This window comes from Corticium candelabrum, chromosome 7 (assembly GCF_963422355.1).
Source record: "Corticium candelabrum chromosome 7, ooCorCand1.1, whole genome shotgun sequence".
NCBI classification, from domain to species: domain Eukaryota; kingdom Metazoa; phylum Porifera; class Homoscleromorpha; order Homosclerophorida; family Plakinidae; genus Corticium; species Corticium candelabrum.
This window is the reverse complement of record NC_085091.1, coordinates 4,111,523-4,139,460: the sequence shown is the minus strand read 5'-3', so window position 1 is coordinate 4,139,460 and position 27,938 is coordinate 4,111,523. Positions and strand designations below refer to the sequence as shown.

Genomic DNA, 27,938 nt, shown 5'->3' with positions numbered 1-27,938 from the left:
AGAGGTTTGTGAAATTGTGACTGGTGTGCTCTTGCTGTCTGTACTAGCTAGCTAGTAACTGTAGGATGTCACCAGGTCGAGGGCAGATTCTCCCATTTCAGTTGGTACAGAAGGGCATGTGATTACGGATTCCGAATCGGCGTCTACGGTAGGCATTAGCGAGAATGCTGAGTCTGAGTTTGCTTCTGCCTCGGAGTCACTATGTCTATCTCCTTCGGCACGTGTCCTTGCCGAGAGCAGTTACGAGAGCAGTTTCAGTAGTTCCGTAGCAACTGTAGATCTTTCCATGGCCAGCAGCGGGCCTGTGTCACCGAAAACTGCTGTAGCACCTGCACTCATATATGCAGATTCTGAGCTGGAAGTAGATCTAGATTGTGGATCACCGACAAATCCCGAGACGGACTGTGCCGAGGATGCACCAGGCGCCATGAAAGGTTTACAATCACCTGCAGGTACACGAAATATCTATTATCTTGTAACACAATTTCGTCGGTACAGTACTCTAACTAATTATTGCATGTATGTTCCGCTCACAGATCTGTCACGCCATATTGGAGATAGGCCTGCGCAGCCCCTCCTGTCAAAATTTCCAACAACTAAGTTCGGCTCGAAACATCGCTCCTTCTCTCCTGAATGGTACAAGGCATTCACGTGGGTAGAATATTCCATAGCGAAAGATGCAATATACTGCTACCCCTGCCGTCACCTCAAGGTAGGAGCAGTTAGTCGAGTTGATCCAGCATTCACTACAATTGGTTTTCGGGGATGGAAGAAGGCTAAGGGTAAAAGTGGAGCCCTGAAACAGCACGCGGAATCCGCGAACCACCGAGCGAACATGCAAGTATGGCAACAACGTCTTGTTGCAGAAAGAGAAAAGGTTCAATTCGGTGTGGACTACCAACTACGGGATGTGGAAGAAGAGGAGATTATGCTTAATCGGCACTACCTGAAGTCAGTTATGACAGTGATTCTCACCCTTGCGCGACAAAATATACCACTGCGAGGACACCACGAATCAGAGACGTCGGAGAACCCAGGAAATTTTAGAGCTATTTTAGACCTCCTAGTCAATCAAGACGCTCGCTTGCAGCAGAAGAAGAATAGCCTTCCTAGAAATGCCAGATACCTATCACCTAATGTCCAAAATACCATACTGGATATACTTGGAAAGATGGTGAAGGACAAGATTTGCTCCGAGTTAAAGGCAAGTGGAGCTTTCACGCTCATGGCAGACGAAACACGTGATGTCAGCAAAAGCGAACAGCTGTCCTTGGTTGTGAGATATGTTTTTGAAGGCAATGTGTGTGAACGGTTCCTAGGATTCGTTGCTTTAACCGATCTTTCTGCAGCGGGAATCGCCCAGTCTATTACGAAATCACTGGGTGAGAGTAGCATTGATTTGTCAATGTGTGTTTCTCAGAGTTATGATGGAGCGAATGTAATGAGCGGCGAGCATGGAGGCGTCCAGGCGAAAATCAAGACTATGTGTCCTCAGGCTACTTACTGTCACTGTTATGCACACCGTCTGAATCTGGCTCTCGTAGACTGCTGCAAAACTATCCCAGTCGCTTACGAATATTTTTCACTTCTGAATTCCCTTTACGTTTTCGTATCTTCGTCGGCCGTTCACTGCGTACTTGAATGTGTTCAGGAGAATATGAAGGAAATCAATTCCTCGTATAAACCGGTTCATCTTAAACGGTTATCAGACACAAGGTGGACATGTAGGGTAGACAGTGTAAGAGCTGTACACGACGGGTACAAAGCAATCATAGAGACTCTTCGTCGAGTTTCTGAGGGGAACAACAAGGATCGTGTGGTGCAGTCCAAAGGATTACTAAGTCAGATTCAGTCTCTACAGTTCATTGCTTGTACCGTCATATTTAAGAAAGCTCTCCTACTGACAAAGGGGGTTTCAGATGTACTGCAGAGTAAGCAACTTGATCTAGCTGCAGCCGTAGATTTGGTAGAAACGGCAATAGACACTTTGCTTGAATGGAGAGAGGCGTCATTTGATTCATCATTGTGGAAGAATCTATGGAATGATATCGAAGAACTGGCCAGAAACAACGAAGTGGACCTTGGTGATCTTTCCCAGTCGAGGCGCCGCAATCGAGTCAGCCATCAGCCAACACGTCTAGATGAGTACGTAATAATGGAAACGACCGGCAGGCAACCAGTTATTTCAGAGGACGTCGAAACCTATGTTAGAGTTTCCGTCTACTACGAAGTGCTTGACTCAATCATAGGAGAAATGAAGCGCCGATTTTCCCATGAGACTCGTCCACTGATAAGGGCATGTAGCGCTTGCATGCCTGGATCATCTTTTCTCAATGCAACTACTATGCAGCCATTGATTGTCCACTACAAGCTAAATTTTGAGGACATTTCTGTGCAAGCCGAAGAATGCAAACGGTTTCTTGCAAGGAAGAAGGATGTAAACTCTTTATCTGACGTCTTACACCATCTCTTGCCAGTCAAAGAGGCGTTTGTAGAGTTGTATAAACTTCTGACCATAGTGTTGACTATGGGTGTGTCAACAGCATCTTGCGAACGCTCGTTTTCGTGTCTGAAGAGGCTAAAAAGCTATCTTCGGGCCGGTATGGGTCAAGATCGGTTAAACAGTATGGCTTTGCTTGCAATAGAGAGAGACCTCTCTGGAAAAATAGACATTGACGAAGCAATTGAGTTATTTGCTAGAATAGACAAGAACAGGAGAATTAAGTTACTAAAGTAGATTGCTGTCTATAGTGTAAAAACCGCACAGTGTGAGAGCTCTTCAGGAAGTACAATATCAACTCTACGAAATACTACTCGCCGTCTACAGTGCAAATGCCCGCGCTCGAGTGCCCCCTCAGTCTTACAAGGCTGGTTACGCCGCTGGTAGGCGACACTACTACAACATGAAAGTTGACACTTTTTTCATCATCGCGAGATGCTACTGATATTAAAGCAGTCCTACCATAACTATTATTTCTGTTGACACTGCCTCTTTAGATGTCTTTAATAGCAGCCTACTCTAAAGAGGCAGTGTCAACAGAAATAATAGTTATGGTAGGACTGCTTTAATATCAGTAGCATCTCGCGATGATGAAAAAAGTGTCAACTTTCATGTTGTAGTAGTGTCGCCTTACACGGGCTTTAGAGTATCCGAGTTAATACAGGCAAGACGCCTAGTAGCATCGTGTTTCGAGTCTTGCGATATTATAGTGGCGATAAGAATGGCTGCTTCGCTAGATCCACAACAGAAATCAAAACCTATCACCACAGTGTTAATAGAAAAGTTCGACGAATTCGACACGACGAAGAACGATTGGGATCCAGTACTGAGATATGTAAGTGGCGGCAAATGAAATTCCTCGCGACAAGCGCAGTGCTGTCATGTCAACGTTCATCGGAGTTTGCGCGCACAGCGCCCTGAAGAGCTTGACAGCACTGCGAAAGCCGTCAGACTTATCGTGTGATGAGCTTGTACAACAGCTCACAGCTTTCGGTTTTCCCTCAACTCACGTGCACAGGTGACGCACTCAATTCTATGGCTATAAACCAGATCCCATTTCTCCAATAAAGCAAAATTTCTATGGTACTCGTCAGAGCACTTACACATGTATTTGCACTTAGATATTACAATATACTAATTGTTACATACACAGACATATCTTATGTCTAGAGGGCGCTCAGAGTGGTATCTTTAGACCTTGCGGTCTGGTTATGTCTCACTCACCATAACAATACAACCAATTAGAGATTTGATAATTGCAGTATATACCACCTCTGGCACTCATTGCTGTGATGATGGTCTTTCATTGTCCAAGGAAGACTTTAAGGCAACAGCTTATTTATGATGGCCGTACTTGTCATGTCCGGTGTCGTCATAGAGTATTCGTGATGTTTATAACGACAGTAGTGCTACCTGCTGTCCCACCACACTCTGATAACACTGCCAGAAGAGTGGAGACTAGACATTCGTTGGGTAGAGCTTGCTACTTTTATAACTTCCTGTGCATTTCTGGAAAACTTCCGATGAAGTAGAATCCCTCTCTTGACAGCTACTAGAACAAGAAGACAGGCGGTCCGGGTGAGAATCGAAGTCACGTCTCCTGCATCGGTCAGAGCATGCTCTACCACTATACCACGAAGCATAACACGAGTCTGACTTGACTAATCTAATCAAAGACAATACGACGAAAAAGGCAAATTGTTGAAAGAAGCTTTGACTATTACAAGGACACTCCCCTGAATTTAAATCACGTCTTACTTGCAGTAGTTATCTTAATCATATTCGGTTGCTTTCAATATATAGGTGTAGGATAGCCAAATAGTGCCGAATGCTTTCGAACGCCCTCTCGATATCTTCACTTATCGGGCGCAGAATGGGAGGTGCGCGTCCTCGACGAGGAGAGATCGTGGCGACCACGTTACAAAAATGTGACTACAGCCAGTAGTAAACGTACAAGATGAATTGAAGGGCCTGGTGCAAGAACCTGGTAACCCTCATATTGGTCAAAGTGGAGTTATTGAGTAGAAAGTTGTGTTTAGATACATCTGCGTTTTTTCCAGTATTTACACTGTGGGTTACCAGGTTTTTTCTATGAGAAAAGACAGTAATTTACTTGGTGGAGTCTCCGAGGCAGCAAGCGCCTTGAAGCATAATGCTGGTAACTCCGGAATATCAACTGAATTGAGGGCGTGATTAAGTACGCGCTCCCGGATGTCGCTAGAAAAATGACGGATGTAGACGCAGTTGAAGATGGTGGCAATGTCTTAACATCTCGAAAACGTGTTCGTCACTATTCGAAGTGGATGCGGAATAGCAGAAAGAAGCTGAGAAGATCAGGAAAGGAGTACGTGTCGACAACCGGTCGCCATGTTCCATCTCTTGTGATTGGCGGTGACTGCCGTTGCCAAGACGCTGCTTTGATGCTGTCAAAGAGGAAGATCGAAAAAGCATCTTTGACAAGTTCTATGCCTTGGAAAGCGACAACAGCCAACGTGATTAGCTTTTTGGTCTGATGCGCTACATTCCTGTAAAGCGGAGGTACAGAGATGACAGAGATTACCTGCTTTGTGACGATCCTGATTCCAGAAGACAGCATACCTGCGAATATTTTATCCGTGTTGCTGCCTCAGAAGTGCAAGTTTGTAAGAAGGCGTTTGTGTCAATTCATGGACTTACTCGCGAACGTGTGGAATATCTTCAAGGGCAGATAAGGCCTGGACGTGAGAGTCAATCGGTTGTTCGTGCAGACATGCGTGGACGCCATGACAATCGTCCAAATCGCACTCCTGTGGCTGCATTGGAACGGGTGGATGAACACATTCGTTCATTTCCAAGGTATGTGTCTCATTATGCGAGAGATGACAATGTACAGAGGGAATTTCTACCATCTGGTCTATCAGTAGTAAAGATGTACCAACTCTACAGTGACAACTGCGTTGCTGATGGTCTTGAACCTGTGAAGGAAAGCAGATATTGGCAGATCTTTACTGAGAAATTCAACCTGTCTTTTATTCAGCCTCGTCGAGACACATGTAGTCGTTGTGATGCATTCGGAAGGAAAGTCGAGACCCAGAAGAAGAATGGAGAGGATTGGGAAGGTACAGAAGCAGACTGGACTGCCCACAAAAAACAGCAGCTGATGCTGCATACAAAGCTATGGGTACAGACAAGCAGCAATGTACTGACAAGCCTGATGAAGTTCAGATGATTTTCTTTGATCTTGAGAAAGCACTGCCTACGCCAAAGATAGCTACTGAGGATGTATACTACAGACGGCAGTTATGGACGTATAATCTAGGAATCCATGCCAGTCAAGGAGCCCCAGTGATGTGCATGTGGTCAGAAAACGAAGCAGGAAAGGGATCCAATGAAATTGCATCCTGTCTTCTGAGGCACTTTCAAAGTACACCTCCAAGAGCAAGTCATCTCATAGCATGGAGTGACAGTTGTGGTGGCCAGAACAAGAATTACACAATGGTTGCCTTTTGGTGGTATGTTATTGAGAGAGGGAAGTTTGACACCATTGAGCACAAGTTTCCAAAACCTGGGCATACGTTCATGCCCATTGATTCTGATTTCGGTAAGATTGAGACAAAGGGAAAGCAAACTCAAGACATTTATCTTCCCTCTGATTGGGAAAAGATTGTGGGAGAAGCTAGACGTGTGAATCCACTCTCTGTGCTTCGAATGGAGCCGCAAACGCTTCTGTCCTTTGATCCAGTTACCTATCGTTTAATCAATAGGAAAAAGACACTCAACGGTGAAGATGTGCACTTTCAGAAGATATCATGGCTCCGGTTTGATCGAGAAAACCTACATGTAGCTAAGTTTCGCTACACAATGGACGAACTGGAACCGTGGAAGGAGTTTTCGCAAAGAAGGCGTGGCATTCTCCAGCCATTACCTGTCCTTCAACAGCGGTATCCACGTGGAAAGCCAATCAAGGCTGCAAAGAAGGCAGACTTGTTGCATTTATGCTCTTTTTTTTTGCCAGAACAATGTAGAGGATTTTACGAAGCGTTACCATGCACGGCAGCTTGTGATGCCGATGAAGCTGATGTTATGGACAGTGACTAAATGCCACATCTAGGTTGGCATAAAATTAAGCCTAGTTTAATGAGTTTTAAAGTAAATGTTTTAAAGAAAATACAAGACAGAAATCCCAGGTTTATCTTTTGTCCATTTGCTGTGTACCGATGCAAAACAACAAAAGCAAATTTACACTACTAAAACTTTGCAAGGTAGAAGTCCTTTGACCCCAGGATTTGTGAATAGATAGGCCAGGTATGTGTCTTTATCCCTGTCAAATTTCAAGTCTTTAGGCTGCTGCCTCTCAGAACTGTGAGTGAGAAACTTTACCTTCAGTTTTCTCAAAAACAGGTTTTTGAGGGTTACCAGGTTCTTGCACCAAGCCCTTCAATTAACAATTGCAAAATGTATGCTACAAGACAACAAGATCTCGCCGGCCTGTGCATCAATCAAAACTTTTCGGCGACTACTTAGCCTAACAGGTGTTGAGAAGTAACAGTAGAAACCACTGTAAACTGCTAAACCACTCTACGAAAAATAAAATGTAGTGTAGATGTTCTCCAGATGTGGGGATTACTATTACGCGCGGGTTTGTAAAATATACATCAGATTGCCATTGGCTATAGCATCGCGTCAGCATATTACAATATTCTGTTCCAAATTTTTCAGGCATTCGAATGTCCTGTTGACAAACTTTTGTAATACTGCATACAGACAAATTCACCGTGTTGTAGTAGCAAGCGCTACTTCCAAACGTACAAATGCCATCTTTGGGCATAGCTGATGCTGTAGCTGGATATAGCAATACAGGATTTAACGATATAATGTTAACGATGATGACAATGAAGCTGCTTAAGAGTACACGTCACCGTGCAGTATCTCCTCATTGCAGCCAAAAATTTACAAATCTGGCAAATAATATCATGAAACAATGGCATTCCTGAACGACTGAACTATTGCAGGAAGTGGAGGACGCATTAATTGTAACATTTTGCGTGTTTAGTGACGGCTAAATTGCCATGCTACATACGTACTATTGTAACGAGAAATGGCATAATCCATGATACAGTAGCTTATGTCACACTTGTAGTGGATCAAATCGCATTCAATTGGTTTTGCAGAAGATGTCAATTAGATGCGCAATCAATGCGCATTCACTCATTTCACACTAGGAAAATGCAATCCACGTAAACGTCATAAACAAGCCTACCCGTCTAACGTGCGTTAGAACATGCGGTGATCATGGCTGCCATGCAGTCTCTTCGCCATGGTAGTTCTCTATCGTTGGTTACACTCGACACGGCGCTGCTCGGGATTGTCTACGACCTCGCGCATTGCCGACGCGGCGCATTGCCGGATATCGCCCAGTTTGACTGGCGCGTTGTATCCTGCCGTTAGGCCATCTCCAGGCTTCTGGCTTCGGAGACAAGTTTGACAAGCTGTGCTTTGCGCATGCACGCAAACTCCTATGAGGTGTGTTTGGCTTGATAACGCAGGTCTTTGATCGTCGGTAAATCAACGGGTTTGGAAGCTTCTTTCGCATTGAATCGCTCAAGCATAGGAGACGACTCCACCGTTGTATGCTAATGATACCATTTTTCAATAAAACGCAATTTTCTTATACTCAACTCACAGATGAGGCAATCAATTCTGTAGCCATAAACCATAGATTCTATTTCTGTAATAGAGCAAAATTTCTATGGATGGTACTCGTCAGAGCACTTACATATGTATTTGCACTTAGATATTATTACAATGTACTCATTATTACATACATAGACATATCTTATGTCTAGAGGGCGCTCAGAATGGTATCAGCTATACCTTAAAGCGACACTGTCAAGATTTTATCCTCGGATACCTAGCGTCTAAACGCCCCCCGCAAACTTGAATTTAGGTAGAAATTTTTCAAGTTCTCCAAAACGAGGAATCGTTGGCAAGTGCGATTTTACCTGTAGTTATATTGCGTTATCTGTCACGTTTTGGCAATAGATCGACTTTTGTCGTGCTTTGAGTGCCTGACAGCCGATATCGTCGTACTTGACTAGGTCATTGCGCATGGATTTGATACGTCGTATAAGTTTTGTAAGTATAGAGCAAGTATAGCGTTTGTTTTCGACTTCGAACGGTTACTTTCTACGGCGAAAACGGGCCCTTTGCAAGCCGCACGTGATGGACAAGATTCCCGGAAGTTGTCACCGATATGACTTCGGTATCTCAGAAGAGAAGCCATGGAGGTGCACGTCAAGGGGCAGGACGTCGCCGCAAGTGCACAACAAGTGTTATGAAGACTATTAAACTGTCGCAAGACATCTATAGTAGGCTTTGGCGATTAAAGGTTCAGTGGCAGGTGTCGTCTTTTGGAGAGCTTGCTGGTTTACTTCTGGTATTCGTTGAGTCCTGCAGGTGAGAGATTGTTGCATGTGAATTAATCACTGTAGTATTATGTAATGCTGTGTGCATGTGTGCGCCCTCGTTCCGTATGAATTTAGTTGCCAAAGACATGAAGCACCTGAATCTGAAGACTCCTTACCATCTAAGCGAATAAGAACTGATGATTCAAGAGAGTATGAAAGTAAACAACACTAGACTGCATTGTGTGTGTGATTGGACATGTACAGCCTACTGGAACTTCTCTCCCTGCAATGTACATATGTGCCACAGGTCTACTAAATCTCTGCTCTACACCCAACCAGGTGAGACAAGGAAGACAACGGTTTGCCACACGTTTGAGTCCTATCAGTCAGAAATGGTAAAATATATTTTAGATGACAATTTACGTTCTTGCCCACGATATTGTATTAGTGATGGAGGCAGTTTGCTGCTTCTCGATTGTTTTGATAAAGTTGTTTTGTAAATTCTACATAATTTATATACTCTCTGTACATGGTTAGTGAAGATTACTTGTCAGGAGTCGAGGATGGGTGCACACCTGTAAATATTACAAGCAGCAGTCAAGGTAACAGTGAAGAAAAAGCGTCCGTAGGTGTGTGGCAGCACTCGGATGTCAGTTCATCAACATCAGGGTAGAATGCTTGCCTGCGCTGTCATGTTCTCTGATTCTAGATTCTGTTTGAGTAGGTCAGAAGATGATGAAGAAATCCACAACCAATCTGAGTAAATCCTTCATTGGAAGCCATTTTCATGGTTTCATTACTTTCTCTGCATACATTCTGCTTGCAGGATACAGCGATTACTGGCAATTCAAGGTGAATCAGATGACAGATCTGAATTGACCATCATTTAGAAACGTACGGTACCTAGATTTCTTCATTCATTTACAAAGTTGCTTGGGCATGAATAGGGGTACGTTTGTCTGTTATCCAGTTGCAGTGATTCCTTACCTGAACTGATAGATGAAACCCCTTGCTTGGATGATGAACTTGATGCAAGTTTCTTGGATACATCTATTCTGCCAGAAAATTCAGACATAAATTCTTCAGCAGGACCAATTCCTTCTCAAAATGAAACTGAGGTTGAGAGAGTAGAAATTTATTAACTCACATGTGTAGTATCAGGATGTTTTATAGATTCCAATCCATTACACACGACCACATCCAGTGCTTCAAGTCATCAACTTTTGTGCTCATGGCAGCTCCATACCATCACAAAGAACCATCTTGGAGAATGATTTGGAAGAGACGACTACTTGTGCTCGAGTGGTGTGTGATGCAGACAACATCTTGCAGCTTCTTGGGACAGCATGCAGGCATCCCTTCTGTCAAGAAAAGATATCAGTGAAGCAAACGTATGTTGGTGGCACACTTTGTTTACAATGGCATTGCAGAAATCGTCATGAAGGCTCATGGAGTAGCTCTAAGCGTTGCAAGGAAAGATAGTCATATCCCTTCTTCACCAACGACCTGCTTTTTGCTTCCTCAATAGTTCTCTCTGACAACCAGTTTGCAAAGATTGAGCTCATGTGCCGTTTCTTGGGGTTGAAGTTCCAGTCACAATCAACATTCTATCGAATTCAAAGACTCTACATTTGTCCCTCAGTTTTTGAACTTTGGTCGGAGACCAGGGAGACAAATCTTGCTGACATTGCAAACTGCCCTGTTGTCCTAGCTGGTGATGGGAGGAACGACTCACCAGGTTTCTCAGCAAAGTACTGTGTCTACTCGTTAATGGATTGTGAGAGCCACAAAGTTATTGATGTACAAATTGTTGACAAACGAGATGTAGACTTAAAGAGCATGAGGATGGAGAAACTTGGTCTTCAGCGAGGAATGACATCTGTCCGACTCAGGATCAACGTAGTAGAACTTGTCACAGATGCATCCACAAGTGTAAAAGCAATGATGGGTATAACCTTTTCAGCTAACTCACAGGTGGTACGACTCTATCTTCTTGTTTTCTACTATACTGTGTAGCACGAGATGCTGAATATAAAGAGATCTTTCATTCCCTAGATGTCTGGCATAAAGTCAAGAAGCTAGCAAACGCGTTGTCTGAGGTTTTTAGGCTTTTGATACAACGAATTTTATTTCAAAATCAGTTCAATAGCTTGTTCTTTTCCAGGCATCAAAGAAAAAGGAGCTTGCAGAATTAAGACCATGGAAAAGGTCCATAGTCAACCATTTCTGGTGGTCGTGTGAACAGGCACAGGGAGACGTCCAGAAATTGAAGGTGCTCTTTTGGTTGTGTGTGTGTGTGTGTGTGTGTGTGTGTGTGTGTGTGTGTGTGTGTGTGTGTGTGTGTGTGTGTGTGTGTGTGCTATCAATATATCATGAGAAGTAGTTCCAGATTTGATAGCAGTTCACCAATTTTGGTCTTGCAAACCAAAATTTCGTTCATCTTTTTTTACGCATTGAAATAAAACAGAAGAAGACATCACTTAGCACCAGCAATACCCAAACTTATATCAAGCTAGGGCATGAATCAATGTCAACACCGCTCCAGTGTAGTTGTCTTGTGTTTGCTAGCTAATTGAGATATTATATCACACAGTAGGTGGCAAAAACCTACTATTTCATCAATAAATTATTAATCAACAAGAGAAGTATATGTAAGAACTAGAAAGTCACAGACTCCTCATTCTGAGATATGCAATTTTTCATTGCAGGCCATCTGGATAAAAGTGCTGCATCACGTCTCTGGTGAGCATACCTGGGCCACTAGTAGATGCCACCACAGTGAATTGACAGAAGCTGATATCAATGACACTGCAAAGACACCTCTCGGAGTAGATTCTCAAGCAATGAAATTTCTCAGGAAGATTGTTCTTGATGCAAAGTGGATGAGATCAATGGCATATTATGCACGATCTAGGTATTGGTTCTCACTTGAGATTCATTCTAGTCCAATGGTCATGATGCATGTTTGATTCTAGGCATACAGGTGCATTAGAGAACTACCACAGTGTAATCTTGAAGTATGCCCCTAAACGAACAGCATTTGGGTTATTTTGCTACTTTGTATCAATGAGTTTACCATGGCAAGTGTTTCCTCATTTGTTGATGACAGGTTTGATGCATTCAAAGCTCGCTGTTTGCTTGCTGCACTGGATCACAATGTTCATGTGGACAGACAACATGCACAACCAAAAACGTCTAGTGAGAGAAGATTTCACAGAAAATACAATAAAAACTCACAACAGTGGACCGTTACAAAGGTCAAGCAGCACAAGACTTACCCACACATTTCACAGCTTATGCACAGAGTATTACTGCGAAAAATCAAAGATACTGAATCAGTACTACAGAAGCCATTGAAATCTTCTTTTGCGCAGTCAACTATTGCTCCTGTTGCTCCTCCTGGTACCAGTTCTCTTGTAGAACAGCAGCGCAGCAGAACAGGTACAATGACCATTTTGAGTTGAAATCAAAGCAACGTTTCATATATCATATATTATATTATCTGTGAAGGTAACAGCAACTCAACAGTCAATGCTCTCACAACCAGAGAAATCGATGAAATCGATAACGTGGATGCGGGATAAAAGGAACAGTCAATGTATACCAAGAACCTACTTAGCTAAAGTTAGGGTACCTAGAGGAATATCCCTGTTAAACGTTGCTTACTCACTCTTGTAGCCCATGTACCTCCCATCTGGTGCTGGAAACCAATGTCTGACACAACGAACAACACAAGAAGGAGCTATTCGTCTTGTTCCTTTACCCAGATATCCATAGCGACCAAGAATGTATTGCCGATAAGCTGCCTTTCGAAATCCATTTGCTCTGTAGTTGGGTCTTTCACTCATGTAATCTGCATGTAGTCGGATGGTCAGTGTCAGCACATTATGATCTAGACATGTGGCTCTCAAATATTCTTCCGTTGTGACACACTGATCTTGTTGGCAGCAGACGTTCTCTCTTGCTCTTCCTGTACCCATGTCCCCACACCTTCCACATTTGCACCACCTAGGAGGATTTGGGTTGGGGGGGGGGGGGGTAGCAAACGGGTGATCTCCCACAGTGCCTTGGTCCTCAATATCAGAATACATTCTGGCAAGATCAAACGATCCTCTACCATGACGCAAGAAACTGGTCAACGTTCTTTGCAGCTGTTCTATTGTCAACCCTCTCACGAATCCCTACAAAGAACTCATGTAATACCTATCATCATTGCGAGATATTAGGACAATTGTATCAATGGGTATCTTTACAACCTGGATTTCTTCCTCTGTGGGAAATGACTCTCTAGGAGCTGTTACAGCACGGACTGTTTCTTCACCATCATTCCTCATATGTGCACCCTGTATTCAGTGAAAAAGGCACACCAATAATATTATCAACGCGTAGGTAGCCTAGCTACAAAAAGGCTCCATGCAAGCTAACGTCCAAGTGATCTTCACGATTTCTGCAACGTTCTTGTCTGCATCCGCATAATAGAACACATCGTACCCCTGCTGCTTTACATTGACAACCTCTATCCCCCCCCCCCCCCCGACGGACTCTCTGGCATGTACCCTTGCAGTTGCATCTAGCTTCTTCCTGAAAACACGTATAATCAACTCCTAGCTATAGACATCCTAGCGAAATGTCCCATTGTCTGCGTACCGGAATAACCACTGCTCCTTCGTCAGCAGACGTGTCTGATGCACTAATACGCGTTCTATAGTCACGAAACGCCATTACGCTGTCCTAGGAGTCCCGATGTAGGTTTGCGCGCGTAGTGTGACACGCCTAGAGCGCACAAGCATGCGCACTTGTGCGCTCAAATCTTGACAGTGTCGCTTTAAGTTCTTCAAAGAAATCACAAGTACGTGGTTCCCGCCCTATGAATTCAACAGCACATCATGAGAAAAATGATAACAATAAAAAATTGTTGTTTCATATTAGCAGACCTGTTTTCTTGTTGTGATCTATTGCGCGGCGGAACAATGCCTTCAGCGTTTTCCACCGATTCTCACACTGCAAACCAGTTACGCAATATCCCTTCCTTGTCAGTTCTTCTGCAATCTTCTTCCACACACACCGTTTCTTCGTCTTCTTGTCTGTCAATTCTTCTTTGTGGACCACGTAGAGACTGAGAAGAAGCAAGGTTTCCGTTTTACCCCACTGATGGACACTAGTAGTAGCTGCAATGCTGGTAGTTACAGGTGTGGATGATCTGCTTCTATCAGCAGACGAACAAGACGAATCAGTATGTAGGGTTAGACTGGAACGTCTCCCCTCAGCCTCTTTAGGTCCCGGAGTCCTCTGAATTTGTTGTTCGCTGTTACAGAAGATAGCTACAGCTGCAGACGGTTCACAAAAGCGTGTCATGACGACATCCGTACGAACAGGGGGCTCCTCCCTAGCCAATCCACTTGGTGCCCACAGCAAAGGAGTGGAACGATCTCCTGTAAGCGTTCTGACAAGATTGCACTCTGTTGGAGATCCTACATTGAAAATCCGTCCTCTTCCTGCCATTCTGTCAAGTAGTGAGCATGCGCAGTGACCTACCTGTACCGAACCTCCACCAGCGAGAGGGTGGTTGAGTTGGTGGAGCTCCACCGCCTTATTCGGTGGAGGTAAATGAAACGTGCAGAAACTCTACCGCCTCATCCGGATTAGCCGGTGGAGGTTAAAGAAACGCGCCCCTATGGGCGGTGGCAATCTGAGGCGTGGCCACATAAATCCAGTCCCATCGTCGCAAAACGGTCCTACCATCTACAACACTACCACTACCACTACTACACCTATCGCACACCCTTCTGTACCCATTGTATCCAACGACTCCCTCTTGATACTGCTGCCTTTAGCAAAGCACAGGCGCACTGGTATCGAGTAAATTCTACGCCAGTAGTTGTAATAAAACGCAATGAGACCAAAATAACCTTCCAGGTACCAGTACCGTAGCCACAGGCCTAAAAACTAAACTCGCCAGGTAGCGAATAGCGAACAGTGGACGCCGCCATGTTAGGATGTTAGGAAGTCCCGTACGCCAATCGACCTCCCGGATAAGGATAACTTTGTTTGTCATCGCATCATGTTTGTACACTCTAAACATACAACGTTATAACGTCACTCCGGTAAGTATAAGATTCCCTTCTATCGGGATGCTAGTTTATGTGAATAATAAGGAGCGTAGCTGTGCACTCAACTGTGCTTTTGTACAAGGCAATAGAAGAGCAGCTGACATAGCAGCAATCTAATTGTTTGAGTGACATTTACATTTTCATAGTTTTGACAAAACTTGTGAATTTAGTTGTGGGTGGCAGTCATGTGTTTGTGATGTTGAATGGATTGCAAGTGATCGAACACATATCATACATACACACTAGTCTCACGTAGCCAGCCCCTCCTCTTTTCTATTTTCGGTAATAGAAAAGGGGAGGGGCTGGCTGCGCGAAACTAGCATACCGCTATGCTAGGAAAGATCTTTGGTAGAAGTCACATACACACGAGGTGGCAATGAAACATGTAAATCTTATTGATGAGTATTGCAATGTAAGATGCAGTAGGCATTACACATTAAGTTAAAGTTTGAACGTGTGGACATTGATTTTTGTTCAGACAGTGCAACTGTGTTGGAAGTGTCTTTTGGGTCAGTGTGATACAGCTGATGCAGCACTGCTCTAGTATGTAATATGAAGACTTGATTGAGACACACTGAATAGTGAGGAACTTACAACTATTACGCAGTTAACTAGGTGTATTGTCTAAGAAAGATCTTTGGCAGAAGTCACATACACAAGAGGTGGCAATGAAACATGTAAATCTTATTGATGAGTATTGCAAGGTAAGATTCAGTAGGCATTACACATTAAGTTAAAGTTTGAACGTGTGGACATTGATTTTTGTTCAGACATTGCAGCTGTGTTGGAAGTGTCTTTTGGGTCAGTGTGATACAGCTGATGCTGCACTGCTCTAGTATGTAATGTGAAGACTTGATTGAGACACACTGAATAGTGAGAAACTTACAACTATTATGCAGTTAACTAGGTGTGTTCTTGTTGATGAAATTATGTTTTCGGCGTTAAATTAAATTATTCTAGTAATTGTTTTAAAGGAACTGTTCTGTGACAGTAAGCCTATTTAGTGACTGTAAGCAGCATAGCATAATTCACTACTTTAATTTCAGATTTACGTTTAGTACATAGATGTTGTCACTTGAGTTGTTGCTCTTGTTGGAAGTATCACGTGACAAGTCAGTTCATATTTGGTCAGAGAGCAGGGTTTTGCAGAGGAAAACAGGGACTCAGTTCTCAACTGGGTGGGCGTATGGTTAATTCATTCATATGATTGTCTTGTTGAAATGGTATAAGCGCAACTACTTGCATGCCAATTTCTAATGCACACATAAAACGTTATTCCTTTGGTTGTTTAGGTAGATTTTTGCATGACATGGCAAAAGATATTACCGATATTTATAGGGTTAATATTAAGATTTCAGTTGAAGGATTTTCTCATGTAACTTTGATTTTAAAAGGGCTGTTCTCGGTCATTGATCAAAAATAGAAAAAATAAGCCATAGCAGGCTCAAAAATTGATCCAACTACTTGTCGTCATTTGATGAGTTTCCAAAATTTTTGGGTCAAAATTTTAGTCTAGGACATCATGTTAATATCAATCACAGAGGGGAATATTCGGCCTGGACACCGGACATTGTCCGGTCAAACAAGTCCATGTTCGGCCATATATTGTGTTGGCCAGACATTGGTTGCTCAAATGGTCACAACCAAATGGTGTGATCCGGACACTCATGAGTCAGCCTACGTGCACTATTAGAGAGTATGTTTTCTTGCGGTACATCTACTATCTTTCTGTTCCCCGTAAGCCTGAACAAACTGTTGGATAAAAAATAACCATTTCTACTAGGCTAATGTGTCTTTGATATGCAAAAGTGTTATCTTTGATTTTCTTTGTAGGAAGGGCTTAAATAATTTAATAAACAGATGCCAGACCTGGTGGTTTCTAACGATTCTGAGATCATCATTGCAAAGGTCCTAAAAACGGCAGAGATATTCAGATTTTCAAAGTTCACACTTATGGGAAATAGACAGTAAGCTTCTGTGCGAAGTGGTGAGACTGGTTACTGAGATGCGAGTTGCCGTACAATACGTATTGTCACCTAGAATGCGTAGTCCATAATGTGAGGACAAGAATTTGTAGAAACAGCGTCCCCAAAATGGTAATCAAAACATCCTGATTTGTGAATGTTATATTTCTGGGTATTTGGTCACGATGTACGCAGTGAATGGCGGGTAATTGTGTCAATGGTTCGGACACAGGGACTGTAGGTGAGTGTGGGAACCCGAACCCGCTTGCTGCATACTAGAATTGAAATGTCTGTGTTAATAGTTGTCATTGTCAAACTTGTTGAAGCCATAGCAGTGACTGCTGTTGCTTTGACAATTCCAGTCATTCTGGAAAGATTCTAAACGGTTTCTAGATTTTACTGACAGCAAGTAGAGCACATCGGTCTATTTTGTACGTTTACTCTGTTCTTCCATCTATAAAACCTTGACTCCTGTCGTTCAGGCAGCCTCGTAAGTTTTTAAAACAATTTTTTGGTGTTGGACAGTGACCAAGTCTGGAAGCTCGGTAGTGGGAACGAGTTGTGATGCTAATCAATTGGTGCACGCAGATTTTAGCTCACTTTCAAGTTGTTCACTGTCTAAGGGTAACTCATTTACTTGGGGTGTGTGGAAAAGGAAAGCCCAGCCATCTGTTCAAATTGTGAGTTTCTTGGTAAACTACAGTTCAATGCAGGAATTGTCTATTTGCATATCTTTCTTTAGCTACAGTACAAGTTCCGTGTTAGATTGTAGGTGTGGACATTATACCCGACATAGTTGATGCAGCTGGCTTTGCTGCAGACAGCGTTGCTACTATCTTGTATCTTGATGATGCCTAGTAAACCATGTCCCTGTGGCATTGCTTGGGGATGGTAACTGTTTGTACCGGGCAGCTAGTGTTGCTGTATTTGGAAAGGAGAATGAGCACTCAGAATATCAGGGCAAATGTGGCTAGAAAACGTACGATATTATGCTTAGCTATTTGTTGAAAGGGCTGAGCAGGCAAATGGTGACGATGGACACAAGGCGTTCTCTGCTGCTGCAATACTGTCACAGGTATTAGGAAACGAAGCACATTCTGTTTTTCGAATGAGTTGACGAAACTCGAAAGTTACATCGTGCCTTTGCTGAAGGAGTGAAACATTAAGCAGATTTATCTCAGTGGAAAGGAGTGTGGAGTGGCATGCTAGAGATCTCTGCTTTTAGCGACTGTACTTGGCGAAGATGTACACACCATCTATCCCAAGCAGTTTTCATGTGTCTGTCAATCATTCATGCAAACTGTTTACTCTCCTTGGCAAGGAGTTGTATGTGGCTCACCCATTCGAATCATGTGGTCCTTTCTAGCCTGACTATCTCCAATGAGAAGTGCAAACTACCTAATCACTTTGTTTCTGTTCTTCCAGTTGCTGAACCAAAGATCAATGACAGTTGTAGTATAAAAGGTCAGAGTGTAGGTCAGTCTTTGTTGTCAATTGCATGCAGGCTGGATTTGAAGACAAATCCATCAGTTCATGGGTTGAACCCATAAAAACAGCTGAAACAACACAGTCCTCTCCCCATTCCTTCATCTGACTCCAAAAAAGCAAAGACAAACAGTCAGACATTTTTTCATTTTTGTAACCGAAACAGGTAACATCAACAGCAACATTCAAAACTGCAGCAAGCTCTAGCCCAACGACGTCAATTCAACCGTCAAGCTCCGCAAAAGGCTTCTAAATAGCGCCATCACTTGTAACTGACCTACTAGACAGGCAACCAGAGATAGTAGAAACTCACTACTCTTACCAAAAAAGGCCCCCACCAGGAATGGCCAAGTCACTGTCCAAGTGCAACACGTAGAGTATCCCTTACCTCATTTTACAAAGTTGCAGACCCACTATGAGAAAAAATATTAGACTCTGTCATGGCTTCGTTGCAATCTCGATTCTGATTCAATTGATTGTGTTGGTTCTCTTTCTGGTGTGAGCTATTGTGAAGGTATTAAAGGTAGTATTGTTGGATCTAAGAATTTTCAACTTGCATGGATAGTTGGATCTGTTAACCAGAGAACAAGCAACGTTACTGATCATGCAATGCGTGAACAGCATTGTATGGTGGTTAGCAAATGGCATACTGACAGTGCTCGGGCATCTCAGGAGTCTATATCCACTTATGCAGCAGTTGCTAAGAGCCTACTTCACATCGACATATCAGAGTACACACGCTTATTGAAGAAGTTTGATCTCTTGTGTATTTTAGGTAAGGAAATGATGGCATTTAAGAAGTATCCTGTGCTAGCCAAACTTGTAAAGAGACACGGAGTAAACATTGGCAATTTTGAACAAACCCAGAGCACAAGAGTTTACTCTCTACATTGCAGAGCGCCAACACTTGCAATTATGACGCAAGTTAAAGGATGCCAAATTTTACAGTGCAATGATTGATGGGTCAACAGATGCAGGAAGAATTGATGATGAGCTTGTAATGGTGCAATACTGTGCACTTGATGGCGATACCCAAGAAGTTAGATCAGTTTCATGTTTTCTATCAGTGAAGTACCTTGACTGTAATGCTGATGAACTCATCCAATGTCTTCAGAGAAGTTTGGAGAAGCTAGGTGTGGTCGATGTTTACCATGCTGAAAATGTTGTTGCCACTGATGCGGTACTTGTTGAAGTAAGTATTGATGGAGTATCAGTGAACATATCAAAAATCAATGGCATGAAAGGCAAATGCAAAGCAAGTTGCTCTGGCTAACATGGCAGTGGTGCTATGGGCACAGACGTGAACTGGCTTGCAAAGACGCACTGTGCAGCAAGGTGATCAAGGACATCATGGAATTGTTTCATCAATTATATTACTTATACCACAAGTCTCCTAAAAAGTTGCAAAGTTGGAGACCTTAGGGAAGCATGCAGCTTCTCCATAGGCATAAATGGACCTGTGCGCTGCTCAGGAACACGTTGGATTGCTCATAAGCGTAGAGCTCTGCAACGATTCATTGACAGATATGGAGAATATGTAAACCATTTGTCCACACTAGCAAGTGACACACAGACAAAGGCAGAGGATAACACTCGCCTTAAGGGTTATGTTTTCAAGATGAAGAACTACAAAATGCTACTTGGTGCAGCTATGTATGTAGACTTGCTACATATTAACAGCCCGTACATCTCCTAAGCCTCAGTCTTCAAGATGATAAAGTTTGTACATGGTATACATAACTTGCTAAAAGCCAGCAAATCACTCAATGGTCTTGCCAAGGAAGAGCCCAGGAATGGCCAACCGTCAAACTCGTTTTGAGTTGTCTTCAGAGAGGCAAAGAACATACTTTGTATCAAGGAGCTCCTTTGAACTATTCTGTCAGCACACTAAATAACTGTGCAGAAAAGGTGACAACTGATTTGGTACACTTTGATAATAGAATGAAGGAGTGACTAGATTGGTGTGACACCAAGCTTCTTCGTCATATTGCCTACCTTGACACCCAAACATGGCAAAGAAAACCTAACGTTCAAACTTCTGAGCAAGATAGTGAAGATGAGAATGTTGATGATACTGCAGAGGTAAAATTAGAATATTTGACTTTGGGATTTTTGAGCATAGAACTGTGCATGCAACGTGACATGGGAATTTTAGCTACGTAAATTTAACAGCTAGGACTGCCCAGCGAGAGTGTTAACTGATTCAATTTGATTAGCAGAATATTGCCATCCCTTCTTATCACTAAACAGTATTCTGTCTTCTAAAATTCAGTGCAGCGCAAGCCTACAGTGAAGTGTTCCGTACTTCACAATGGGATGCAACCGACACATTATTGCTGAGCCAGTTGAATCGATGTGTTGTACACATACACTAGTAGTTAAAGAGTTACGGAGAGTAGAAATCTTTGTGGAACCACGGGGGAAAGATGATAGCTACCTACCATATCTTTTTGAATAGTGGCCAGGGCCTTTATTTTAACAAGGTTACGGAACTGCGGCCTCTAAACAAGGGTGGCTTCTATTAGAGGATGGCCTCTATTTTTAGTCTCTATGTTACACGGTGACATGTTGGTACTGAACGTTACATTTCTTTCTATTGACATAATTGGACAATTTTGAAGGTGCCAACGCGGCAGGTGTAGCTGTAAATGCCATGACTATTACGTTATCTACATTCTAGACACACATGCACTGAGAACCACGTGGATAGTACCCGGAGTTGTTGATAGACAAGTGCGTGTAATAGGATGACATTGACGTGAAAGCATCAAGAGCATGTGATATGGGTATGGCCAGTAACTCGACAGAGTAGTGGGCCTCAAATCGAGGGTGGCTTCTATTTGAGGGCGGCCACTATTCGAAGAAATAAAGTAATTAAATTAGTGTTTTGGGACTTTAAGGATGCTATTATATGCATACTACCCCTCTGTCAAAATAAGGTGGGTTTAACCAGACTTCCACATATTACATTGTGGAAGTTGTTCGTTTTTGCTACTAAACTCACATCTACCTATTTTGATCTACAGGATTTACCGTTGTCTCCACTTCCTCACATGCTCCTTGGTCACAAACTTTCATGCCTTTACTCTGTCAGAATCCTGAGATCGAGAAATTGCTCATAATCCGGGATATGAGCAGTTTTTTACTTACGCTGCTGGTGTACGCTTACATGTCATTGTACGACAAATGCCCCAATGTGAGCATCAAAGCGACGCATGTTTCAGTACAATACAGCTATCCACCTGCATACCGAGAAAGCCATTACAAACTAGCCTTGGTCTGCTAGTTGTCATTTGACGACCTAGATTACAAGGTTAGTTGTCAGTTGTAAAATTTAACATCATCAAATGACGACTTGACGACCTATTTTTTAGCCCTGCATAGGAACATGATCTTCTGTATACTAGACTTGCTACATATGGTTTCTTGAATTCAATAAGATAATTGGTAATTGATTGGTAATTGATATTAATTATGCTGTTTGGGAGGAACCCTGAATTCAGAGAGTTGGGTAATATTTTAGTTTAAGGCTGCAAGCTAATTGCTAGCTATAGGGAACACTCCTGGGCAAAGAAAAGAGAAGGTATGAACATTTTTCAATGTTATATCTTGGTATGATTGCCACACATTTTGCCGATAATTGACAAGTTCAATTGTTTAACTAAGCTACGTCTGTTTTCTTTGAAATCATGTGTATTAGTCAGATTGTCTCTCATGCCAGAAGCATCAGCTATGTTGTTTGCATGTGTACAAGAGATACAACTGCTGTATTGTTTGTAATAGTCTTAACATTTTGGCAAAAGTTTGCAGTGAATTTGTAGATAGAATAGTTAGATGTGGGGATGACAGTTTTGTATATGTAAGTCTTTGGTTATTCTTGCTATGACATTGTGTTTGTGTGCACATGTGTGTGTGTGTGTGTGTGTGTGTGTGTGTGTGTGTGTGTGTGTGTGTGTGTGTGTGTGTGTGTGTGTGTGTGTGTGTGTGTGTGTGTGTGTGTGTGTGTGTGTGTGTGTGTGTGTGTGTGTTCAACTTCGTTCATGCATTGTGTGTGCATGTGTGCTTGTGTGCATGTGTGCGTGTGTTCATGTGTGCGTGCGTGCATGTGTGCGTGCGTGCGTGCATGTGTGCATGCATGTGTGTGTGTGTGTGTGTGTGTGTGTGTGTGTGTGAGAGAGAGAGAGAGAGAGAGAGAGAGTGGGTGAGTGTAAATGTGTGTGCAACTGAAAAGAGTGGGTAGTGTCGCAAGAATGGATGAGAGACATGTACTGAAACAAGCGTTATACAGTTAGTTGTTACATGTACCAAGCTGGTTGTCAGAAGTTGAGATTTGAAGAAACTTTCTATTTGAGATTTAAGGACACAATCTACGGAATGTCGGTATCGATTATAAAATTGGGAAATGAAAGCATGTAATCATTCAAGGTGGAAGAAAACTATGAGATTAGAACAGTATGAAGAAGCTAGAATTGACAAGATTGTAGAAAACATATCAATGCGTCACAACTGTACATCAGAAAACTTGACAACAAAGAATGTTTCCAATATCTGTAATGAGTAATCGAGTAGGTTGTTCTCGAATTGGACTCTTTGCACATGAACGTACTCACCAAAGACAATCTGAGTAGTGAAAAAGAAGAAAGAAGAGAGAGAGAGAGAGAGAGAGAGAGAGTGTGTGTGTGTGTGTGTGTGTGTGTGTGTGTGTGTGTGTGTGTGTTCGTGGTGTCATGAGATGTATTATGGACGATCCTTGGAGTGTCTAAATGGCATAGATAACCAACAAAGAAAACATGGCCTCAGTAAAAGAAGATCCCATAGAATTGAATTCAAAGACAACGACTTCATTGGTTGGGATGCGTTGTAGGAATGTCCAACAACCATTCCCAAAAACAGCTTCTATGCAGTAGACTTCTTAATCATAAACGTCCAGCTCATGATACTCAACAACGCTGGGTTGATGTAGTTTAGAAAGACATAAAATCATTAAACTTATCTATAGAAGATTCTCACAATCGCTCAGCTTGGCGATCTATTCTGCAAGGCCTAAACTCGTAGTGGGTATGACTGAAATTCAGGGTGTGTGTGTGTGTGTGTGTGTGTGTGTGTGTGTGTGTGTGTGTGTGTGTGTGTGTGTGGCGTTTGTATGCTCTGGCCATGCATCAAGGAGTTCGTCAGCGTGGTCTAGAAGTTCGAGTAGCACTGGGTCCCTACCTAGAAATAGGCAAGGTGTGCTATCTTTCGAACTTTCGGAAGGGCATATCCATTTGTCCATTTGTCTGTGTGTGTGTGTGTGCACGCGTGCACCTGGACTACGTTATGCTCTATGGCTGCTTGCCGTTGTCCGGTTTTCTCTGACATGTACTATCTCTGGTGACTGACCAGAGTATGCTGATGATCTGGCTCTTCTCTCTAACAATTGGTTTGACCTCTTGACAATGCTGAATTTCTTATTAATCTGCTGTAAGAAACTCGGTCTCACTATTAGCTTCAACATGACGAAAACCTTAGCAGTTCTTACCGTGTGAGTGCTCACACATTCTCCTGTACCCATCTCCCTTGCACCAGGAGACGAGCTTATTGATCATGAAGTGGTTTCTCATTTCCAGTACTTGGGCTGCATTGTTCAAATGATTGTGGATTGGACACAAAGATTAATTCCAGAATCTGTAAAGCCTGACATGCCTTCCAGTTACTCTTTTGGATCTTGTGGTATCGTCATAAGATCAAGACCAGCACCATGGCTTGTCTTTTGAATGGTGTGATCATTCCAATTTTGCTGTATGTTATCAAGTGGACTGTGCATTGAGTGCACTGTCCTTGAGCCTCATGTTTGCTGTCTTCAGTCCTTGGGTGGGATGTACACTTACACCCAATGTGTTATGCCATAGTTGGTGCTCCTGGATGACTTTGGCCAAGCTCCAGGAGATTAGTCAGTGCAGGCCCATTAGTCTCCGTTTAGCGAGTGGAGGCCTCGTTCCAGGAACAGAGAGCTGTCGTCGGAATACTAACGGGCTTAACATTTGTGGGGTGTGAAAGTCCTTGCACTTATGACTATGGATCTCAGGTAATTGTAAAATTAAGAATCCATCAACTCTTTACACCAAAAGGTTGTGTAATGATTCCAGTTTACTCCTTATTAATTAAATAAATCTCGATTGGTCATTTGCCAACTTACAGAATCCCTCTTCAAAAATTTTGCATAGATTCGCCCCTGTAAATTGAAAGTATGTCACAACATGCCTTGTAGCAGGCATCTTTCATGCTTACATACTCATCTTACTCTTGGCGAAACATCAAGAAGGCCTGGGTACAAAACTAAATGTGCATGATATTGATGTAACACACAACCAAGGAGGAGTTTTCACACATCATGAAACTCTTCCAGATACGTCTGTGGCGAATAATGAGACAAATGTGCGTTTGGCTGAGGTAGGTTCTCCAACAGATTATATGACTCAGCAAGTATCAATCGTAACAAGACTAATAATACGTTAGGACTAATACATAAACCAGCAAACAACCATGAACTTGCTACTACAACATATGAATGTTATTCGAATAACGCAGGCCATCTCAGTCAGCAAGACCGATCCAAATTAAGAGAAAGAGTTATGGAGATGATTCACAGGTGAAAACATCAACTTTTTCGATGGCTTCTGCCTGTAGCTTGATCTTTTTCTTGTTCACTCTCACATTGCTGATGCAGCCGGTCAGTGGAGCAGCCACATCACTAATGTTGTCAGTGTTGGCCATACCTGTCACAACAGCACAAAATGACAAAATGAAAGAATGGCTTAGTGGTTGTATCTGTATGTACTGTAAAGATATACAATAAAGTCCTCGTTGTTTGGTATTAAGTTTGTTTTGTTTTTTGATAGACATTTCAAAATGATCAACTGCAGTAAAAACAGGAAAATTGCGGCAACGGTTTCATTTGGTGATTTTAATTTGGTGGTTATAAGTTATCTGTTAACCAATGGAACAGCTTCAGATATCATGGTAAATATGATGATCACAGATACAGCTTTGAACTTTGTAGGTTCCCATAGACTTCCCAATTAGTTGGGCTGTATTTGTCTTCATGTTCATGCAATATTACCAGACCTACAGCGTGGAAGAAAGGACGCTGTGTATGTCTTACCTCTGGTGACATCATACATTGATGAAATTCATATATCAACAAAATTATAATATTTGCTAAAATTTAAAAATACCATGGTAGACAATTTGCACCATTTTGCCAAATAGTGTTGTGGCCAAAATTTCTCCAGTCTGCAGCCATGGTTTATTAAAACCTGTTGCACTTTGCTTGTATGATTCAATAATAGCATTTTGCTGTTAATGACCATCATCTGATACACAAGTAGAGAGTATCTGCATTAGCACTAAACATGTTTAGTTGGCAGCCTAAACAACTTGCGCAAAACCTAGATCAGAGGTAGTTTAGTTCAGGTTGTTTAGGTTTAACTGTCACGTGAGATAGCACACGTTCTGTTAATGATGACTGCTGCAAGTGCAGTTCTCTTCTTGGTCTTATTTACGCTTCTATGGAACATTCTGGAGAGAAAGCGCCTTGGGCAGTGTGAGGAATGAAAGAGAGAGTTGCGACAAGTTCCGAGACAACAATTTGATATCAGCTCCTTGTACGTGGGAATGACAAGTGCAGACCCCCCAACTAAACAGGTTTTAGATTCTAAACTAGTTTTATTCTAAACTAGTGTAGAGCAGATCTAGTGTGGACACAGTGGATTATCAATTGTTACTCAAAAATAAACTTTGAATAAACAAACAAACAGAACCATGGAACAAAAGTACGTCCATTCTTCAAAGCCTGTACGATGTTCCATGTGACAAACATTTTAGTGGGTGGTAATAGGCATTATACACAAATTGATTGTTGCCAGTGGCGGTTTAAGGACTACTATATGATGAAACATTGGTGGGAATTTATTTTGGCGGTTTGCTAAGAAATTGACGGGCAAAGTGTATTGGCGGACTTTATTTTGGTCGTTGGACATCATTGCTTGATAACTGATATATGCCTTAAATAAGTGGTCTTGATGTGTTTGTTGATTGACTGCTGTGTTCGTGGCTCACATTTCCCTAACTTACTGCATGGTCTCCAACTTCTGCATAGGTACAACAGACGGCAAGCAAGGATTACCTACCTTCTTGCTGATCCACATGCCTGAATGACGTTAACATTTCCCCGGAGGCCAAATTAATGGGGGATTTTATAGTGGTGGTCGCTAAAAACCCGCCAATCTGCCAAAATAAATTCCCCGCCAATGTCTCATCTTAGACGGTATACTAACTGTATATGAGACAAATGAAACTGTGGAAATAATCACACACCAGAAAGACATCATGGGCGACTTCGTGTGAATAAGGGTGGCAAAGTGCTTTCAAAAGAGGTATGAAATCTCTGTGGGACATGTGTAACTTCATGCAATAGCAACAATTGCATGGGGAAGCTGAGTAAATTAACATAAACTATTCTTATACACCACACAGTTTTTTCTCAAGAATCTGGTACAAAATGTTGTATCAAGCGGTAAATCTTTAGAATCAAACAGCCAGCAGCAAGGAAATCTACTAAGATGTAATAGAAGTCTAATAGAAGTCAATACATCCTCACAGTCTTTTTGTCACAAAGTACCATACCTACTGTAGGCAAGAGAGCATGTATCATGACAGCACCCATGCATATGCACATGTGTATATCAAGACCAGTCAACCAATGACCAACAAAAATGGTCATTTGTTTTGTGCTGTGACTACAATGATAACATCTTGGAGACCTCACGCTCCGTCCCTACTAATGCACCAATTTCATATATTTCATTTGTATTACTTGGTGCCATGATATTGCCACTCAGGAACAGAGTACTGCTTGATCATGTTGGACATTGATTATGAAAGCCATTCCTGGGAGGAGACGAGGCTGGTTTAATTAATATAATTCTTGCCAAGTATTTTCTTCTTTCTTGCTGTTGGCTACTAGAGTAAACACTGACCTTAGAGGGCTGCTCTGGGCTTACACCAGCCTAAACTACAGAAATAGTCGTTGCTACCATACAGAAATTTTCTTGTAGTGAAGACACGTGCATGGTGTAATTCCTCTCTCAGACCTTGAAAGACTGTCGCTACTAAAGATTAGTCTTAACGTTTGAGACTTAAGTAAGCTTCCTCCGATTTAATATAATTTTGCACATCATTTCTGTAGTGAAAATGATTAAGTGATACTGAAACTAAAGTTAGACCATTTAGTTTAGTTTAGTTTTAGTAAAATGTTCTAAACTATTATAGTATTAGTTTCAATTTAATTACTGTAAATCCAGAAATTTCATATTCATAAATTTTAGTACTTCTCCCTAGGAAGCAGTTTGTACACATGTTATTTTAGTAAGGGAAATCGGTTTTGTACTGTAGCCGAATTCAGCTGCATCTATCTATAAATTTTAGTATACATGTTATTTTAGTATACATGTTA

The 27,938-nt window shown here is 42.2% G+C and overlaps 4 protein-coding genes and 3 long non-coding RNA genes across 9 annotated transcripts in view; 3 read left to right on the top strand and 4 right to left on the bottom strand.

Moving 5' to 3' along the window:
- The first annotated feature begins 286 nt into the window (after positions 1 to 286).
- LOC134181705 (zinc finger MYM-type protein 1-like) lies at positions 287 to 2,835 on the top strand. Its single transcript, XM_062648973.1, has one exon. The coding sequence runs from the start codon at positions 287 to 289 to the stop codon at positions 2,735 to 2,737; it is 2,451 nt and encodes an 816-aa protein (XP_062504957.1). The 3' UTR covers positions 2,738 to 2,835.
- Positions 2,836 to 11,276: 8,441 nt separating this feature from the next.
- Positions 11,277 to 12,033, bottom strand: LOC134182602 (uncharacterized). Of its 2 annotated transcripts, XR_009970368.1 has the most exons (3): positions 11,963 to 12,033; positions 11,815 to 11,911; positions 11,277 to 11,753 (listed from the first exon to the last, which is right to left on the bottom strand). It is a non-coding gene; the product is annotated as an uncharacterized LOC134182602 (long non-coding RNA). The 2 variants fall into 2 exon arrangements; XR_009970369.1 differs by having other exon boundaries at positions 11,277 to 11,911.
- LOC134182601 (uncharacterized) lies at positions 11,678 to 12,350 on the top strand. Its single transcript, XM_062650027.1, has 3 exons — positions 11,678 to 11,800; positions 11,862 to 11,930; positions 11,996 to 12,350. The coding sequence occupies exons 1-3, from the start codon at positions 11,730 to 11,732 to the stop codon at positions 12,348 to 12,350; spliced, it is 495 nt and encodes a 164-aa protein (XP_062506011.1). The 5' UTR covers positions 11,678 to 11,729.
- Positions 12,351 to 12,925: 575 nt separating this feature from the next.
- Positions 12,926 to 13,398, bottom strand: LOC134182600 (uncharacterized). Its single transcript, XR_009970367.1, has 3 exons — positions 13,312 to 13,398; positions 13,143 to 13,229; positions 12,926 to 13,067 (listed from the first exon to the last, which is right to left on the bottom strand). It is a non-coding gene; the product is annotated as an uncharacterized LOC134182600 (long non-coding RNA).
- A 140-nt stretch (positions 13,399 to 13,538) lies between these two features.
- Positions 13,539 to 14,862, bottom strand: LOC134182656 (uncharacterized). The gene is made up of 2 exons (XM_062650090.1): positions 13,821 to 14,862; positions 13,539 to 13,751 (listed from the first exon to the last, which is right to left on the bottom strand). Exons 1-2 carry the CDS (start codon positions 14,386 to 14,388, stop codon positions 13,660 to 13,662), a joined length of 660 nt encoding a protein of 219 aa, XP_062506074.1. The 5' UTR covers positions 14,389 to 14,862; the 3' UTR covers positions 13,539 to 13,659.
- Positions 14,863 to 14,928: 66 nt separating this feature from the next.
- Positions 14,929 to 15,967, top strand: LOC134181687 (uncharacterized). The gene is made up of 4 exons (XR_009970201.1): positions 14,929 to 14,990; positions 15,475 to 15,577; positions 15,641 to 15,700; positions 15,767 to 15,967. It is a non-coding gene; the product is annotated as an uncharacterized LOC134181687 (long non-coding RNA).
- Positions 15,968 to 24,908: 8,941 nt separating this feature from the next.
- Positions 24,909 to 27,938, bottom strand: part of LOC134181891 (uncharacterized) — an 11,470-nt gene continuing 8,440 nt past the window's right edge. For both annotated transcript variants that reach the window (XM_062649171.1, XM_062649172.1), the window contains one exon: positions 24,909 to 25,200. In XM_062649171.1, the coding sequence (XP_062505155.1) occupies positions 25,055 to 25,200 (146 nt within the window). In that variant the 3' untranslated portion in view covers positions 24,909 to 25,054. The remainder of the gene's footprint in view (positions 25,201 to 27,938) is intronic.